Below are 19,672 nucleotides of genomic sequence, written 5' to 3' on the forward strand. Positions count from 1 at the left end.
ATTGAGACCATCCTGGCTAACACGGTGAAACCCCGTCTCTACTAAAAACACAAAAAATTAACTGGGCGTGATGGCAGGCGCCTGTAGTCCCAGCTACTTGGGAGGCTGAGGCAGGAGAATGGTGTGAACCTGGGAGGCGGAGCTTGCAGTGAGCCAAGATCACGCCACTGCACTCCAGCCTGGGCCACAAAGCAAGACTCTGTCTCAAAAAAAAAAAAAGTTAAAATTTTTAGCAGGGCGTGGTAGTGCACACCTGTAATCCAAGCTGCTCGGGAGGCCAAGGCAGGAGAATCACTGGAACCCAGGAGGTGGAGCTTGCAATGAGCCAAGCAGGACTCTATCTCAAAAAAATAAAAAATAAATAAAATAAAATAAAAAGTTAAAATTTATCAAAACTTACACATACAAGGCCAGGCGTGGTGACTCACGCCTGTAATCCCAGCACTTTGGCAGGCCAAGGTGGGCAGATCACCTGAGGTCAGGAGTTCGAGACCAACCTGGCCAACACGGTGAAACCCAGTCTCCACTAAAAATACAAAAATTAGCCAGGCATGGTGGTACACGTCTGTAATTCCAGCTACTTGGGAGGCTGAGGCACGAGAATCACTTGAACCTCGGAGGCGGAGATTGCAGTGAGCCGAGATCGCACCACTGCACTCCAGCCTGGGCAATAGATCGAGACTCCATCTCAAAAAAACAAAACAAAACAAAACAAAACCTTATATGTACAAACACTTAAAGACTGTATATAGCACCATTTACAGCCAAGAGAAATGTGAACAAATGTAAAGATGCAGTGTTAAATCATAATTGGCTGGGTGCAGTGGCTCATGCCTGTAATGAGAACACTTTAGGAGGCTAAGGAAGGAGGATCACTTGAGCCTAGGAATTTGAGACCAGCCTGAGCAATGTAGGCAGAGCCCATCTCTACACACACACACACACAGGCTGGGCGTGATGGTGTGTGCCTATAGTCCCAGCTACTAGGGAGGCTGAGGCAAGAGGATTGAGAAAGCCCAAAAGATCGAGGCTGCAGTGAACCATAGTTGCACTACCGTACTCCAGCTTGGATGATAGAGAGAGAAGATCCAGTCTTAAATAATTAAATAATAAATAAATAAATAAATAAATCATAACTGCATAAAATTAACTGTAGTATGTACTGTACCACTGCAATAATTTCCTAGCCACTTCCTGTTGCTATTGTGAGCTGAAGCTTAAAACATCATGTGCTGCTAATTATCACATGAGCAATTCATCTCTCCAGTAAATTGTGTATAGCACTAAAAGTGATCTCCCCTAGTTCTCTTCTATTTTTCATCCTGTTAAGTGCAATACTGTAAACTTGGAATAATACCATGGGACACATATGAAGTACCACTATTGATGCTGGAAGTGCTCCCAAGAAGCAGAGAAAAGTCATGACATTACAAGAAAAAGTTGAATTCCTTAATTGAGGTTTGCAGCTGTGGTTACCCCTCATTTCAGTCAGACATCATTGTAAACAGATAATGTAAACTTATGATATTGATCAATAGAGTACTGTAAATGTATTTTCTCTTATGAATTTCTTTCTTTCCTTCCCTCCTTCCTTCCTTCCTTTAATTTTTTTACAGCCATAGTTTCACTATGTTGCCATACAGCCTCAAACTCCTGAGCTCAGATCCTCCTGCCTCAGCCTCCTGAGTATCTGGGACTATAGGAGGGTCACCATGCCTAGCTTGATTTTCTTAACATTTTCTTTCTCCTTTCTTTTTGTAGAGACGGGGTGTTGCTGTGTTGCCCAGGCTGGTCTCAAACTTCTGGCCTCAAGAGATCCTCCTGCCTCAGCCTCCCAGAGCTGCCATTTCCTTTTCTTTCTTTTTATTTATTTATTTTTTCTTTCTGGCTCTGTCACCCAGGCTGTAGTGCAGTGGCACCATCTCCGCTCACTGCAACCTCCACCTCCAGGGTTCAAACCATTCTCCTGCCTCAGCCTCCTGAGTAGCTGGGATTACAGGTGCCTGCCACCATGCCCAGCTAATTTTTGTGTTTTTAGTAGAGACAGAGTTTCGCGATGTTTGCCAGTCTGGTGTCAAACTCCCAACCTCAGGTGATCCGCCCACCTCAGCCTCCCAAAGTGCAGGGATTACAGGCCTGAGCCACCGCACCTGGCCCCAGCCAGCGTTTTATTTTCCTTAGTTACTTTATTCTAACAATACAGTATATAGGCTGGGCTCGGTGGCTTATGCCTGTAATCCCAGCACTTTGAGAGGCCGAGGCTGGCGGATCACCAGAGATCGGGAGTTCGAGACCAGCCTGGCCAACATGGCGAAACCCCGTTTCTATTAAAAATACAAAAATTAGCGGTATGTGGTGGCATATGCCTGTAATCCCAGCTACTGGGGAGGCTGAGGCAGGAGAATTGCTTGAACCCGGGAGGCAGAGGTTGCAGTGAGCCGAGATTGTGCCATTGCACTCCAGACTGGGCAATAACAGGGAAATTTCATCTCAAAAAAAAAAAAGAAAGAAAGAAAAACCAGAATATAATACATATAACATACAAAATATGTGTTAATTGACTGTTTATGCTATCAGTAAGGCTTCTGGTCAAAAGTAAGCTATCAGTAGCTAAGTTTTGGGGGAATCAAAAGTTATACATGGGGCCAGGTGCAGTGGCTCACACCTGTAATCCCAGCACTTTGGGAGGCCGAGGCAGGCGGATCACCTGAGGTCGGGAGTTGGAGACCATCCTGGCCAACATGGTGAAACCGCATCTCTGCTAAAACTACAAAAATTAGCCGGGCACGGTGGTGGGTACCAGTAATCCCAGCTACTTGAGAGGCTGAGGCAGGATAATCGCTTGAGCCTGGGAGGCAGAGGTTACAGTGAGCCGAGATGGTGCCACTGCACCCTAGCCTGGGTGACACAGTAAGACTGTCTAAAAAAAAAAAGTTATACATGGATTTTCTACTGTGGTGGGGGGTCAGCACCCCTAACCCCCACACGAGAGTCAACTGTACTACTTTTTTTAGAGCAATATTAAGTTAATAGCAAAATTCAGCAGAAAGTACAGAGTTCCCATATGCCCCTGCTATCACACATGCACGTCCTTCTCCATTATCAACATCCTACAACAGAGTGGTACATTTGTTACAATCAATGAACCCACACTGATATATCATTATCCACCATAATCCATAGTCTACATTAGGGTTCACTCTTGGTGTTGTATATTCTATAGATTTTGACAAATATATAGTGACATGTGTAGCTTTACTTTTCTTTTCTTTCTTTCTATTTTTTTTTTTGGAGACAGAGTCTCGCTCTGTCCCCCAGGCTGGAGTGCAGTGGTGCGATCTCAGCTCATTGCAAAGTCCGCTTTCTGGGTTCAAGCAATTCTTATGCCTCAGCCTCCCAAGTAGCTGGGATTACAGGCGCCTGCCACCACACCTGGCTAATTTTTGTACTTTTGGTAGAGATGGTGTTTCACCATGTTGGCCAGGATGGTCTCAAGCTCCTGACCTCAGGCGATCTGCCTGCTTTGGCTTCCCAAAGTGCTGGGATTACAGGCATGAGGCACTGCGCCTGGCCTATGCTTTACTTTTCAGTGTAATTTTATTTTTATTAAAGTGGTACATGCTCAGCCAGGTGCAGTGGCTCATGCCTGTAATCCCAGCACTTTGGGAGGCTGAGGCAGGCGAATTGCTTGAGCCCAGGAGTTCGAGACCAGCCTGTGCAACATGACGAAACTTTGTCTCCACAAAAAATACAAGAATTAACTGGGCATGGTGGCATGCATTTGTATTCCCAGCTACTTGGGTGGCTGAGATGGGAGGTCACTTGAGCACGGAGGTTAAGGCTACAGTAAGCTGCGATTGTGCCATGCACTCCACCTTGGGTGACAGTGTGAGACTTTGTTTCAAAAAAGAAAAAAAAAGCCATGTATACTCAGTGGCTTAAAAGGCAAAGAATACATCGGACACGGTGGCTCACGCCTATAATCCCAGCACTTTTGAAGGCCAAGGCGGGCGGATCACCTGAGGTTGGGAGTTCGAGACCAGCCTGACCAACATGGAGAAATCCTATCTCTACTAAAAATACAAAATTAGCCAGGTATGGTGGCATTAGGCTGTAATCCCAGCTACTCGGGAGGCTAAGGCGGGAGAATCACTTGAACTCGGGAGGCGGAGGTTGCGGTGAGCCGAGATCGCGTCTTTGCACTCCAGACTGGGCAACAAGAGCGAAACTCCGTCTCAAAAAAAAAAAAAAAAAAAAAAAAAAAGGTCAAAGAATACAAAAAAGGCTTATATGGAAAACCCAGCGTCTCTCTTCCCTGCCTACCCCACCCACTTCTTAACCTCAGCCCAGGCAGAGTGGCATCTTCTTATGTAATCATCAGCCTTGGGATGGCCACACCCTTGCCACTGAGGTAATGAACCTTCTTCTCTGTATCAGGAACATCAAAGGGGATTGGAGCCAAGTGGTCAGACTGGCTGAACACACCTTCTACTTCAAGGATCAATCAGGCATCTCAGATAAGATAGCCTAAAGGTATTTTTAAATCCCTGCTTGCTGCTTTAGAAGCCCCAGTAGGCTAGGTAGGGTGGCTCACACCTGTAAGCAGAGCAATACAGTGGGACCCTGTCTCTACAAAAAATAAACAATATATAAAAAAAAAACTAGCTGGGCATGGTGGCGTGTGCCTGTAGTCCTAGATACTAGGGAGGCTAAGGTTGGAGATTTGCCTGAACCTGGTAGGTTGAGACTGTAGCGAGCTATGATCGTGCCACTGCACTCTAGCCCAGATGACAGAGTAAAAAAAAAAAAAAAGAGAGAGAGAGAAGAAGCCCCTATAGTAATTTTAGGAGTTTTGCTGAGAGATGAAAACTAAAGTTCAATATAAAAAGACTCCTGTGATGTGAAGCTGCCTGGGAGATTAAGATTCTTGCTGGCTGTGTGTCTGGAGCAAATCTCTCTCCTTTGGACACTAAGGTCTTCACGTGAAAAACAAGGGGACTGGGTGGATGATCATTAGAGCTTTGTCCAAGCTGACAGAGGGAACTGGGGCTGTGGCTGCTGCTGCTAGCAGCTTCATCTCTGGAGCCCTTCCTGTAAGCCAGTGCTTCCCGTTGCCCTCCTTGCAACAACCCTCAAAGCAGGTATTACTACCTCCATTTTTTTTTTTTTTTTTTTTTTGAGACAGAGTCTTGCTCTGTTGCCCAGGCTGGAGTGCAGTGACGCGATCTTGGCTCACTGCAACCTCCGCCTCCCAGGTTCAAGCAATTCTCCCGACTCAGCATCCCAAGTAGCTGGGATTACAGGCACACGCCACCCACGCCCAACTAATTTTTGTATTTTTAGTAGAGACAGGGTTTCACCATGTTGGAAAGGCTGGTTTTGAGCTCCTTACCTTAAGTGATCCGCCCACCTCGGCCTCCCAAAGTGCTGGGATTATAGGCATGAGCCATCGTGCCCGGCCTACTATGTCCATTTTACAGAGGAGGAATTGAGGCTCAAAGGGTTGCCAGGGCCACACAACTAGAGAGTTCAGGGTCGTGATTCTAACCTAGAGGGCATGCTTCTTCCCCTCCCTGGAGCTAGGTTCCTGAGCCTTCTGTTTTGCTTTCCCCACAATAGGTGCTGGGTGTGTGTGTGGGATGTGTGTGGAGGATGTGCAGGGGTGGGTAAGAAAGAGCCCTGTGGCCTCCAGGAGCAGAAAGGTCCAGCTTACTAGACCTCAACATTTTAGGCCTCTAGGCCCCACCTCAGGGTAAAGATCATCATGCCCACATCCTGGTTTTTTTTTTTTTTTTTCTTTTTGAGACAAAGTCTAGTTCTTGTCCCCCAGTCTGGAGTGCAATGGTGCAATCTCGGCTCACTGCAACCTCCGCCTCCCAGGTTCAAATGATTCTTCCGCCTCAGCCTCCCAAGTACCTGGGATTACAGGTGCCTGCCACCACGCCTGGCTAATTTTTGTATTTTTAGTGGAGACTAAAAATACAGGCACCTGCCACCACACCCAGCTAATTTTTGCATTTTTAGTAGAGACAGGGTTTCACCATGTTGGCCAGGCTGGTCTTGAACTCCTGACCTCAGGTGATCTGCCCACCTCAGCCCCCCAAAGTGCTGGGATTACAGGCGTTAGCCACCACACCCGGCCCGCTCAAATCCTGTTTAATGCCAGTCTTTCCTCCTAGACCAGAGGTTCTCTGCCTTAGCGGAGTATTCGTTATCTGCGGAGCTTTGGAAAACATTGTTTCCTGTGCCCTAGAGATTCTGACTTAATTGAACTGGGGTAGGGTCTTGACACTAGAGGTTCATAAAGGCTCTGCAGGTGATCTGAATTGCAGCCAGGGTTGAGAACCTTGTACTAGCCTGTCAGCTTAGTCTTGTTTGTTCACCATGCCTGGCCCTAGGGAATGTCCGCTTTTCTTTGCCATGCCTCACTAGCCACAAGGCAGAGAGCAGCCTTTGCTCTCAGCTATAATGCAGCTCCCTTTCCCTGCAACAAGGCTCTCGGCACCATAACTCTGCTCTCCTGACTTACTCTTAGAATGAGCCAAGGCCCTGATGCTTCTCATAAATTCTTTGAAACAAAAGCTCGTAGAATTCAGACATGCCTGCCTTGTGGGGTGGGAAGCCCATCTTGCCTGTCTTCCCTCTGATCTGTATCTTAGGAGAAAAGAAATTGGAGAGGGCAGGTTTTATACTGCACCCTGGCTGTCCTGAGCATCTTCTGGCAGGTGAGGTTGGCAGCCCCATGAAATCAAATATGCCCTGCATCCAAAAAAGGACCAGGACAATTCCAGAGGCTACAGGGATCTCGGAAAAGAGTTAAGCAAAGATGAATGTTACCTGGAGAAAGCCTCCTGTCTTCTGCCTATTGGATTCAGGTACAGAGAGGTGACTGTTGTACTTCTGACTTAGAACCCATGTGGGCTTTGAGCCCCTAAGGCCTAGATGCTGATTTCAGAGCCTGCAAGAGAGGAGCAAAGGTAGGAGCAGAGGGCCAGGTGAGAGGTGGGCTGGTGACACGCTGGTGGCTGGAAATAAGCTGAACTGGAACCAGGAATGAGAAGCAGTTGCAGCTGAAATATTCAGAGCAGAACTCTTGAGGTGGCCACTACATGTGGCATTCTTTGTCCTGTTCCCATCTTTCATAAAGCCTAGACTTTGCAGTCACAGATTCACAGCACCTGAAAGGGTCTGGAAGCCATGTGGTACATTTTTTTTTTTTTTTTTTTTGAGATGGAGTCTCACTCTGTCACCCAGGCTGGAGTACAGTGGCTCGATCTCTGCTCACTGCAACCTCCGCCTCCCAGGTTCAAGCAATTATCCTGCCTCAGCCTCCAGAGTAGCTGGAATTACAGGCAGCCGCCACCACACCCGGCTAATTTTTTTTGTATTTTTAGTAGAGAGGGGTTTCACCATATTGCCCAGGCTGGTCTTGAACTCCTGACCTTGTGATTTGCCCGCCTCAGCCTCCCAAAATGCTGGGATTACAGGCATGAGCCACCGTGCCCAGCCAGCTGGTGCATGGTTTTTAAACTGCATTCCTTGTAACACTAGGAGGTTTTCTGCCACATCATGACCTAGAATCCCTTGCATCATTCCTTTTCTCTACTTAATGAAGAGGTATTCAAGATTTCACTGGGACTAAAAGGACTCTGCAGTAAAATCATAATACTAATATAATTTGAAAATCATGGATCTAGGCCAGGCACAGTAGCTCACGCCTGTAATCCCAGCACTTTGGGAGGCCGAGGTGGGTGGATCACTAGGTCAGGAGTTAAAGACCAGCCTGGCCAACATGGCAAAAACCCCATCTCTACTAAAAATACAAAAATTAGCTGGGTATGGTGGCATGTGCCTGTAATCCCAGCTATTCGGGAGGCTGAGGCAGGAGAATCACTTGAACCTGGGAGGCGGAGTTTGCAGTGAGCCAAGATTGCGCCATTGCACTCCAGCCTGGACAACAGAGCAAGACTCTGTCTCAAAAAAAGAAAAAAAGAAAGAAAGAAAGAAAGAAGGAAAGAAAGGAAGAAAATCATAGATCGAATAAAGCCCTCCTTATGGGGGATGGATGACGAAACTTGCCCAGGGTCACCTCTAGTCTCCTGTACCTCACACCAGGCCTGTCCCACAGGATGCCTGCTGGCTCCATAGAGCAGACAGCAGAAACCCTCAGTGGAGGCATGGCTTGAACATAAAACGGCCAAGACATCTCCTTGGTTTGGAGGAGACACATGGTGGTGAGCAACTCTCAACAGAATTAATGACACCAAGACCCAGACCTGCAGACCCTGAGAGGCAGTGAGATGCTGTCTTAGCTTAACTGCCAAAAGTCCACAGGATTTGGTCTGTTTTTGGCTTCATGAAATGTAATGCCCTGGACAGGGATACAAGGATCTTGGGTTCCAGGCTGCCCCTGACTTCTGGGAATAGCAGCCTTCATTTTAAGGGAGGGAGCTGGGCATGGTCATTCAGGCCTTAGACTGTGAGCCTTGAAGGCAGGGTCTGTGCTGCACTCTCCCCAGCACTGAAGACACAGGGTGCAGGGCCAGGCACAGGGCAAGGGCTCAGGAATCCTAACTTAAAACACACTTTTGTTGGCTTGTTTTTCTTTTTTTTCTTTTTGAGGGAGTCTCTCTCTGTCGCCCAGGCTGGAGTGCAGTGGCATGATCTTGGCTCACCACAACCTCTGCCTCCAGGGTTCAAGCGATTCTCCTGCCTCAGTCTCCCGAGTAGCTGGGATTACAGGACTGCCCAGCTGATTTTTTCTATTTTTAGTAGAGACAGGTTTTCACCATATTGGCCAGGCTGGTCTTGAAATCCTGACCTCAGGTGATCTGCCCACGTCGGCCTCCCAAAGTGCTGGGATTACAGGCGTGAGCCACCCATGCCTTGCAACTTGTTTTTAAAACAAGGTTTCCTTTCAGTGGCTGCCCCCATGCCCCGCTTACGAAGCGTGACCTTCCAAGGCAGTAACTGAGTTTCCACATTTTGTGAAGTGACACTTTCTCCCCAGGTTGTTTTCTGTTTTCTCCCCTGAGTTGCCTCTTCAGGAGGTGGGAGTCTCTACCCTCTGGAGAGAGTGGGCACTGAGCGCTCCACTTTCTTCTCTTGACACTCTTCTTCCTCTGCGTAATCCAACAGGTAGGGGTGCCCCAAGGCTACCAGGGCCACTTTTCAATGTAGCAGAATTTGGCAGCATGTGCTTGCCCAGGAAACAGGCAGAAAATGGATGGTCAGGCCAGGCGCAGTGGCTCATGCCTGTAATCCCAGCACTTTGGGAGGCCAAGGCGGGTGGATCGTTTGAGGTCAGGAGTTCGACACCAGCCTGGCCAACATGGTGAAACCCCGTCTCTACTAAAAATACAAAAATTAGCCAGGTGTGGTGGCGGGCACCTGTAATCCCAGCTACTCAGGAGGCTGAGGCACGAAAATCGCTTGAACCCGGGAGGCGCAGGTCTCAGTGAGCCAAAATCACACCACTGCACTCCAGCCTGGGCTACAAGAGTGACACTCCATCTCAAAAAAAAAGAAAGAAAAGAAAAAGAAAAAAGAAAAGAAACTGAGAAACTGAATGGTCACAGAGGGATGGCACTGAGGAGAAGACCTGGTCCCTGGCTCAGGGGCCTTAACCTCCTTTTTCCATGGATGACCCAGAACATCAGTGATCAGGACCCTTATATATATTCAAAAGGAGCAAGGGTCCTCCTCCATCCCTAGGGTCTCAACGGATGGGACAATGGTCAAGGAATACAGGCTCAGGCCCCAACTGTTCTCATCTTTTGGCGATGACTGAGACATGAGAAACTGATCCCATCCTGAGTCTCCAATAACCCTCCTCACCCACTACAGCCTGAGACTGGTCCAGTGAGCCCCTCCAGACCCCACACCCCTCTCCAAAGGCTGCTTGTGAAGTCCCTTCTCCCCTAAAGTCATGCCCACTTGTCCCTGGTTATCCTGGTCCCTGGTCCTGTGGGGAGGCAACCAGCTTTGTGACTTCACAAAAGGCTATCTTGTGAGAAGCCTGGACCTGCTGAAGCAGAAGCAGGGCAGAGGGGGCACCCCTCAGGAACATCATGAGACTTTTCATAGAGAGACATCGCCACCTCTAAGAGATGAAGAGCTTCCCCATGGTAAGAGCCCACGACACCCTCTACACCTAGAAACTCCCCTCTTGATGATTTTGGCTCCCAGGCCTAACTGGGTACCCCAGGCTGTATCTGGCAACATCTCCAAGAGGGATAGGCCCATGGTAGAGGTATTTACTTCGGGTGGCGTGGTGGGTCTCTGACCTCTGAATTTGTCCCATTCAACAAAGCCATTCTTCTGTAGGCCCTCTCTTTTTTTAATTTAAAAAATTATTATTAATTTTATTTTTATTATTATTATTTTTTGAGACAGAATCTTACTCTGTTGCCTAGGCTGGAGCGCAGTGGCGTGATCTCGGCTCACTGCAACCTACGCCTCCTGGGTTAAAGCAATTCTCGTGCCTCAGACTCCTGAATAGCTGGGATTACAGGCATGCACCACCACACCTGGATAATTTTTGTAATTTTTTAGTAGGGATGGGCTTTTGCCATGTTGGCCAGGCTGGTCTCGAACTCTCGACCTCAGGTGATCCACCTGCCTTGCCCCCCTAAAGTGCTGGGATTATGGCGTGAGCCACCACGCCTGGCCATAAGAATTATTATTTTTTTATTTTTATTATTTTTTATAGAGATAAGAGTCTCACTATGTTGCCCAGGTTGGTCCTGAACTCCTAGGCTCAATGATCCACCTGCCTCAGCCTCCCTAAGTGCTGGGATTACAGGTGTGAGCCACCGTGCCAGGCCCAGGCCTTCTTGAAATGAAATAACTGATAGAGTGGTAAACTCTTTCTGACGTGAGTCATCATGAGGGTCTGCCCTAGCAGTCTCCAGAGTACCTTCAAATGGGTCAGGCCAGAGATCCCTGAATCCTGTAGAATCGTCTTTCTAAAAATCCAGGAGTGGCCAGAGCATGGTGGTTCACACCTGTCATCCCAGCACTTTGAGAGGCCAAGGTGGGTGGATCACTTGAGGTCAGGAGTTCGAGACCAGCCTGGCCAACATGGTGAAACCCCATCTTTCCTAAAAATACAAAAATTAGCCAGGTGTTGTGGCAGGCACCTGTAATCCCAGTTACTCAGGAGGCTGAGGCAGGAGAATCACTTGAACCCAGGATGCAGAGGTTGCAGTGAGACGAGATCGCTTCACTGCACTCCAGCCTGGGGACAGAGTAAGGCTCCATCTCAAAATAAATAAATAAATAAAAGTTCAGGGGTTGCCGGGCGCGGTGGCTCGCGCCTGTAATCCCAGCACTTTGGGAGGCAGAGGCGGGCGGATCACGAGGTCAGGAGATCGAGACCATCCTGGCTAACACAGTGAAACCCCGTCTCTACTAAAAATACAAAAAATTAGCCGGGCGTGGTGGTGGGCGCCTGTAGTCCCAGCTACTTGGGAGGCTGAGGAAGGAGAATGGCCTGAACCCAGGAGGCAGAGCTTGCAGTGAGCCGAAATCATGCCACTGCACTCCAGCCTGGGCAACAGAGCGAGACTCCGTCTCAAAAAAAAAAAAAAAAAAAAAAAAAAAGGTCAGGGGCTTCTGAGAGCTTGGAGGCCAGGCTAATACAGACTCTCTCCCCAATGTTGACTCCACTCTTCCTCCTGGAAGGATTTCCAACCCCAGGAACCTGAGGCAAAACAGGCTAGGTGTGCTTGCTTTTTTATCTCCCCTTTACCTGTGCCCACTGGTCGATGTGGGTGCTTAAGTTGTTCACTTTGTGGAGTTTGTTTCTTTCTCTGTAAAGTGAGAGTAGTGGATGTGGATGTAATCAGACATAATTACACACCCTTTGGGAAATGATGTAGCGTTCTCTCTCCTCATTTTCTGGGGGTGGGGTACAGGGGCAACCAGGCAGGAGCAGGGTACCCAGTGAGTGATTGGGATTTCCTCTTTGTCCAGGCTGGTGTTCCCAAAGCCTGGTAGCCTTAAGCCTCTAATTGGTGGCTCCTGCGACACTCCTGGACACTTGCAGTAGCAGTCTTGTCTAGCCAACAGGAGAGCAGCGGTGGATATGGGACAGCTGACCTCACTTCCCAGCCCCAGGGAAGGGAATTGCTGGAGGAAGCGCAGGAGTTGTGGGGTGGCACCAGGGTGAGGATGGGCTGGTGGGAGCACCTGGGTAAGCCTAGAAGGAGGTGCTGGGAGTGAAAAGCTCATAGACGGATGGGAGCGGGAGAGGGAGGAGAATGAAGGAGAAGCTTGAAGCCCAGAGGCTTCCATCTTCCTACCCAGGGAGTGGGCGTGCTTGGAGGTGGGAGTAGGTAGAGCATGCTAATCTGCAGGCCTTGGTCCTGGGGCCAGGGCTGGGCTCTTCTTGCCTTTTGTCTGCTGCTGGGCAGCCACCAAAGCACTCCTCACTCTTTCAGATGGGGCTTCCTCTTTCTTGGGCACACCATGGAGCAGGGGGTGGAACAGGCAGAGCAAGGTGAGGTGGAGTCCAGAGATGTCCTACCAAAGAGGCCAATAAATCTCCTCCCAATGGTGCAGGACCCATGTGCCAGAACCAAGCCAGGTGTGTGGGCCTGGATTGTCTGTAGCTTTGTGTGTGCATATGCTTAGATGTGAAAGTATCTGTTGTGAGGACTGGGTGCCTAATGCATAGTGTGCATGCTTGTATATCTGGCACATGTGGGTATCTGTGAAATATGCCACCAAGCACACTTGGAATGCATGTGCAGTTGGGAAAGCCTGGGTGCTCCCTCTTCCCTTTCCTAAAAGTGGGAAGGAGGTGTTTGAAGGTGTCTGCAGGTGTGTGGCTATGTGCGTGTTGGGGAGGGGGAGGTGTTGGCAGGGGTAGAGGAGGCTGCAGGAGTTAAGAGTGCAGATTCCTGAGGGTGTGGCTGCTGGAGAGGCCCTGTTTGTCTCCTGCCCTCCTTCCCCTGCCTCCTAGGCCTTGGCTTCTCCAAAGCCCCTTTTTAATGCTTCTTGCTCCCATCACCAACCCAGGGCCCCAGGCTGGGTTTCTGTTTTTTAAAAAAAATTAAAAAAAAATTTTTTTTTTGAGATGGCATCTTGCTCTGTCACCCAGGCTGGAGTACAGTGGCACAATGACAGCTCACTGCAGCCTCAACCTCTCAAGCTCAAGCAATCCTCCCACCTCAGCCTCATAAATAGCTGCGACTACAGGCATGCACCACCACATCCGGCAAATTTTTAAGATATTTTGTAGAGACAGTGGAGCAAGGGTGAGGGTGGGGGTGTCTCTCTATGTTGCCAGGCTGGTCTTGAACTCCTGGGATCAAGAGATTCTCAGCCTCTCAAAGTGCTGGGATTACAGGCATGAGCCACAGTGCTCTGACCAGATTGGGTTTCTGAAATGAAGCAGTGCCATCTGGTGGCAGGCTGAGGCAGTGCCAGGAGCTGGTGAGCTAAGCCTTGAGCTCCCCTAAGGGCTCTGCCTCTTAGGACCCCAGCCAGCGGAGAAGTCACCACTGGGCCGGCTAGACCATAGACAGAGGGGAGATATCCAAGGCTTAAATGCCCCATCCTCATACATTTTAGGTTCATGGCCCAGGGAGGCATGACAGGAAAGTCACCTGAAGTAGTGCTGGAGGAAAGGCATGTGGGTTCTATTCCTTGTTCTACCTCTCTGGGTCCAGATTTCTCATCTGTAAAGGTGATTAACCATATCTTCCCTGTGTGTGTGGCAGGGTAGTGAGGGTTAAATGAGAGAGCGTGGCTAGAACACTTGGCTCAGAGCCCAGCATGCTCTGAAGTTGAAAGAAATGGTAGCGGCCATTACTGACAGAGGCAAAGTTCCAGAAGCACAGAGAAGGGAGCTGTGTGTTGTGGCAGGAGAAAGAAGTGAAGAAAGGTGACATGTCTGTGGCGCTCCCAGCACACATTAGAGAATCTCTGCTTGGAGCAGCAGCTCCAAGTTACACATTTAAGAGAAGGAGGATGGTCTCTTTTCTGGAAAGAGGGAAATGGGATCTAGTGGGGAATGAAACCAAGGGACCCAGGATTCAGGCTCTTTACTAGCTGTGGAACCTGAGCATAGCAGCAGGCTTGCTGTGTCTTGTGTTCATGTGACAGTATTGCCCATGAAGACTCACGGAGATGCGTGGAGACTTGCTCAGCATTCCCAGAGAGATAATGAGCTGCATAAAGCCTTGAAGGTTGGGTAGGATCTTGTCAGGTTGAGATTCTGCTCAACTGTGGAGTCATGTTTATCTTCTATGCCCCACAAAAGGGACTGCTGGTCAGAGTAAGGAGTCCTCTGGTTCTGCTGTTAATTGGTTGTGTGATGCTGGGCAAGTCGCTCACTCCCTCTGGGCCTAATTTTTCCCAACAATATGAAGAAATTGAATTAAGTGACCTGTGAGGTCAGTCCTGCCTTAATCTATGAGCTTTTGATTTTTCACTTCTCTGCCTCACGTATAATACCTGGCAATAAGTATCTATTGATTCTTACAGGCTAGGTCTTGAACAAAAAGACAGAGGCTGGCTGCAGTGGCTCATGCCTGTAATCCCAACAATTTGGGGGGCTGAGGCAGGAGAATCATTTGAGCCTAGAAATTCAAGACCAACCTGGACAACACAGTGGGACTCCGTCTCTACAAAAATTTTAAAAAATTAGCCGGGTGTGGTGGTGCACACCTGTAGTCCCGGCTACTTGGGAGGCTGAGGTGAGAAGATAGCTTGAGCCCAGGAGGTTGAGGCTGTAGTGAGCTGTGATCGCGCCACTGCACTCCGGCGTGGGTGACAGAGCGAGACACTGTCAAAAAAAAAAAAAAAAAAAAAAAAAGGACAGAGAAAAGAGGCTGGGAGAACTCAGCCCAGGAGTTCGAGACCAGCCTGGCCAACATGGCGAAACCATGTCTCTACCAAACACACACACACAAAACAAAAACAAAAATTGGCTGGGTGTGGTGGTATGCGCCTGTAGTCTCAGCTGGAGGCTGAGGTGGGAGGAGTGTTTGACCCTGGGAGGCGGAGGTCGCAGTGAGCTGAGATCGTCACTGCACTCCAGCCTGGGCAACAGAGCGAGACTCTGTCTCAAAACAAAACAAAACAAAACAAACAAACAAAAAACAACCAGTGCCTTCTGATTTAATGAGTGCTGTTATTTCTGATATGTTTATGAGAAATATTTTCTTAGATCACGGTATGTTCTAGGTAAGATGAGGCAAATGGCCAAATAAAACAGAGGCTGTTTGCGCACACAGGTCACAACAAGATACTAAAAAGGTATCAGGCTTTTATAGTACTGTCTTAGAAGGATTGGCTCCCTCACTTTTCACGTCCGCCTTCCGAAGCAGCCAATGAGTACTCAGCAGTTCGCATTTATCCAAAAAAACTACAAATCCAGAAGTCAATGCGCCAGGCGAAGAGCTCATGCGTCAATTGGGACTGGTGGGCCCGCCCCTAGACGCGGAACTTCATTTCCCAGGCGTCCCTGGGGCTCTTGGATTTTTTTTTTTTTTTTTTTTTTTTTTTTTTTCCCCCGATCGTGCAGACGTTCTCCTCCCGCCCCTTGCTCGCGGTCCTCGCGCCAAATAGGCGCGCGCGCGCGGTGCACGTAGCGCGCGAGTGACGCATAATATGTGGGCCGCTGTGGAGCCGTGGTCGCGCTGTGTGTGTGAGTGGAGAGTGAGTGCGGGACCTGAAGCTGTGTGTGTGTGAACTGTGGCCACTGGCGGGGTCGGGGGGGAGGGGGGCAGCGGCGGAGCCGCCTCGGACGGTGAGTGGGAAATGGAGAGAGGCGACTCTACGGGAGAGGCGCGAGGAAGCAGGTCGCGCGGCTGGCCGGGCGGCAGAGTGGGCGCCGGGCTGGGGGGAGGGGCGGCACCTGCTTGGGCCGCCGGCGAGGAGGGGGCGGGCCGGTCTGCCGGGAGGCTGGGCCCGGGGCCTGACAGGACTTTTCTTCCTCCTGATTCTTGTCCCGGGGGCGGGGCCTCCACGTTCTTCCTCCACTCCCCACGAGAAGCTTCCCGAGAGTAACTCTTCCGCCCGGAGTGGGGGGGCGGGGTGTGTCCGCCCCTACCTGGAGGAGGGGCGCATTTCATTTCCCTTGTTATCTTTTTTCCTTCCAATCCTCCTAGTCTCTGTTCCGTACGGGCTTGCGGGTCTCCATCTTCCGTACTATACGGCGGGCCCCTTCCCGGACTGTGTCTCCGCCTTCAGCTCCAGTCACCTGGGCGGGCTCTCCAGTCTCGGCCTCGTGCCACCTCTGCCTGCACCCGCCCGGCTCTTGGACCGTGCGACGGGGGCGGAGCTTTCCGGGCGCTCCTCCCATCCCCATGAAAGAGGGAAGGATTGGAAAGAGAGGTGTGCGGGTCCCGCAGCCTGGAGTCAAACTCAGAGTGCCCGCCAAGCTTTCCTGGAGTCTATTTCCGGGGGTTATAGTAGTTTTCAACTGGGGTGTCAGAAGCGTTTGCTTAACAACTTCACTTAGACAGTTTTCTGTCTGGCTTCCTCTTACTGCAGTGGCAGCGCTCTGGTTTTCCATTTGTTGAGGAAATAGTTTTGGAGTGTTTGTATTAGCTATTTTTGAGTCACGAATGACTCGTCCTTGGCCACGTCATGTTGGTCTCGGTTTTTCCTTACCCTATTTTTTCGATGAAGCCTTTTAATTAGTCTACATGTTTTAATTTTTTATATTAGCATCTTCCTCTTCAAAATGCATTGTTAATGTACAGAATGAGAAGTTAATTGGTAATATCATCCTGCATTTTCTTTTTCCAGCTTACTGGAGTTTACCTTTAATGTTTATGTAAGTGTGTATATTTAGATTTTAGGGATCTATTTAGTATTTTTCTTAATGATGTGAACATTTGGGTTTTCTATATAGCAGTTATTCATTACCCATTTTTGAGTGGGTATATATTTTTGGATGTTAAAGAGATAATAGAGAATTTGGGGAATGTAGGGAAATCATTTTGTGCTCAGTATCTCTTGGGTAGTTGCTGAGTACAGTGTTTTACTGTTCTGCCTATTATACAGTTTTAAAATTTTTTATTTTTATTCATTTATTTTTTATAGAGACAGTGGTCTCACTATGTTGCCCAGGCTGGTTTTGAACTCAAGTGATCCTGCCTCGTCGGCCTCCCAAAGTGTTGGAATTAACAGACACGAGCCACTACACCTGGCCTGTTTTTTTTAGATACACGATCTTGCCTTGTAGCCTAGGCTGGAGTGCAGTGGTGTGATCATAACTCTTTTTTTTTTTTTTTTCTTTTTTTTGAGACAGCGTCTCATTCTGTTGCCCCGGCTAGAGTGCAGTGGCGCGATCTTGGCTCACCGCAACCTCCGCCTCCCAGGTTCAAGTGATTCTCCTGCCTCAGCCTCTTGAGTAGGTGGGACTACAGGCACGCGCCACCATACCCAGCTAATTTTTGTATTTATAGTAGAGATGGGGTTTCAGCATATTGGCCAGGCTGGTCTCGAACTCCTGTCCTCGTGATCTGCCCACCTCGGCCTCCCAAAGTGCTGGGATTACAGACATAAGCCACTGCGCTGGCTTTTTTTTTTTTTTTTTTTTTCTGAGACAGAGTCTCACTCTGTTGCCCAGGCTGGAGTGCAGTGGCGCGATCTCAGCTCACTGCAAGCTCTGCCTCCCAGGTTCACGCCATTCACCTGCCTCAGCCTCCCAAGTAGCTAGGATTACTGGTGCCTGCCACCACGCCCGGCTAATTTTTTGTATTTTTAGTAGAGACAGGGTTTCACCGTGTTAGCCATGATGGTCTCGAGTGTGATCATAACTCATTGCAGCCTCCAACTCCTGGGCTCAAAGGAGCCTGCTGCCTCAGCCTCTTGAGTAACTAGGACTGCAGTCACAGGCTACCATGATTGGCTAATTTTTAAATATTTGTGTAGACTGTTTCTCAAAATGTTGCCCAGCTGACCTCAAGCAGTCCTCCTGACTTGGCTTCCCAAAGTACTGGGATAACAGGCTTGAGCCACTGTGCCTGGCAATTTAAAATTTTTTTTTTTTTTTTTTTGAGACAGAGTCTTGCTCTGTTGCGCAGGCTGGAGTACAGTGGTGCAATCTCGGCTCACTGCAACCTCTGCCTCCCGGGTTCAAGTGATTCTCCTGCCTCAGCCTCCCGAGTAACTGGGACTACAGGCGCGTGCCACCATGCCCAGCTGGTTTTTGTATTTTTAGTAGAGACGGGGTTTCACCATGTTGGTCAGGCTGGTCATGAACTCCTGACCTTGTGATCTACCGCCTCGGCCTCCCAAAGTGCTGGGATTACAGGCGTGAGCCACTGCGCCCGCCTATTTTTATTTTTTTGAGACAGTCTCCCTGTGTCTCACCTAGCCTGTAGTGCGGTCGTGTGATCTTTGCCCACGGTAACCTCTGCCTCCCAGGTTCAAGTGATTCTCATGCCTCAGCCTCTGGAGTAGCTAGGATTACAGGTGTGTGCCACCACGCCTGGCTAATTTTTTAATTTTTAGTAGAGATGGGGATTTGCCGCGTTGGCCAGGCTGGTCTTGAACTTTTGGCCTCAAGTAATTCACCCACTTCAGTCTCCCAAAGTGCTGGAATTACAGGCATGAGCCATAGTGCCTGGCAAACAATTGTTAATATTATGCCATATTTTGTCTATTTGTGTGTGTGTGGTATCTATATATATATTTTGTGGAATCATTTGGAAATAAGTTGCAGGCCTGTCATCCCTAAATACCCTAGCAGACACTTGTTAGGATAAGGAAATTTTACATAGGTATTTCTTGAGGCTTTATATTATCCCATCATGGGGACAATATTGTCATTTAACCCCGCACAACAACTGTTTCCATCTTACAGATAAGGAAATTGAGATTTGGAGAAGTTAAATAACCAAGACTTCACAGGTATGTCAGCAGAGTTGGGATATGAATCCTTGAAACCTTTTTTCTACCTAGTACTAGCTGGTCTTGGGGACCTCTCTGAGCTAGTTTCCTTATGTGTGAAAAAGGGTAGGATGGTTGTGAAAATTCAGAATAATGTAAGTATAGTAAATTACTTAGCTCAATGTCTGTCCCATACTAGATATTCACTAATTTGTAACTATCGTGTCACCATTGGACAGACCATCATTTCTTCATAGCACTTAAAGAACTCACTTAAGAACTTGAGTAATGCACCGTTACTGTCTTGGGCATAACAAGGTGAAGATGACTTGTTTTTGCTCTTGTTGTGCAGGCTGTAGTGCAGTGGTGTGATCTCAGCTCACTGCAACCTCTGCCTCCTGGGTTCAAGCGATTCTGCTGCCTCAGCCTCCAGAGCAGTTGGGATTACAGGCGCGTGCCACCATGCCCGGCTAATTTTTTTTGTATTTTTAGTAGAGATGCGGTTTCACCATGTTGGCCAGCTGGTCTTGAACTCCTGACCTTGTGATCCGCCGGCCTCGGCCTCCCAAGGTGCTGGGATTACAGGTGTGAGCCACCACGCCCGGCCTAATTTTGTATTTTTAGTAGAGACGGGGTTTCTCCATATTGGTCATGCTGGTCTCGAACTCCCAACCTCAGGTGATCTGCCTGCCTTGGCCTCCTAAAGTGCTGAGATTACAGGTGTGAGCCACCTCCTAAAGTGCTGAGATTACAGGTGTGAGCCACCGTGCCTGGCCTTTTTTTTTTTTTTCTTGAGGCAAGGTCTCGCACTTTTGCT

At 48.8% G+C, this 19,672-nt stretch overlaps 1 protein-coding gene and 1 long non-coding RNA gene across 14 annotated transcripts in view; one reads left to right on the plus strand and one right to left on the minus strand.

Annotated features, from left to right (window-relative positions):
- The window catches only part of LOC129058247 (uncharacterized), a 31,061-nt gene extending 21,117 nt beyond the window's left edge, over window positions 1-9,944 (minus strand). The window contains exons 1-3 of one of the 3 annotated variants that reach the window (XR_008523277.1): window positions 9,838-9,941; window positions 6,838-6,958; window positions 254-337 (exon numbers count right to left, since the gene is read on the minus strand). This is a non-coding gene — a long non-coding RNA (uncharacterized LOC129058247). Of the gene's footprint in view, window positions 1-253; window positions 338-6,837; window positions 7,071-9,837 lie in introns of all 3 variants that reach the window. The other 2 variants (XR_008523278.1, XR_008523279.1) reach the window with 2 other exon arrangements.
- A 73-nt stretch (window positions 9,945-10,017) lies between these two features.
- DCAF1 (DDB1 and CUL4 associated factor 1) overlaps window positions 10,018-19,672 on the plus strand; it is a 109,405-nt gene continuing 99,750 nt past the window's right edge. For 3 of the 11 annotated variants that reach the window (XR_008523282.2, XM_054550673.2, XM_063722478.1), the window contains exon 1: window positions 10,018-10,127. Coding sequence is in view for 3 of the 11 variants with exons in the window: in XM_063722477.1 (XP_063578547.1) it covers window positions 15,622-15,658 (37 nt within the window). In the remaining 8 variants the exon portion in view is untranslated. Of the gene's footprint in view, window positions 10,128-15,570; window positions 15,761-18,829; window positions 18,877-19,672 lie in introns of those variants that run through there. The other 8 variants (XM_054550672.2, XM_024244492.3, XM_063722479.1 and 5 more) reach the window with 7 other exon arrangements.

Source organism: Pongo abelii, chromosome 2 (assembly GCF_028885655.2).
Source record: "Pongo abelii isolate AG06213 chromosome 2, NHGRI_mPonAbe1-v2.0_pri, whole genome shotgun sequence".
Classification (NCBI taxonomy): Eukaryota; Metazoa; Chordata; class Mammalia; order Primates; family Hominidae; genus Pongo; species Pongo abelii.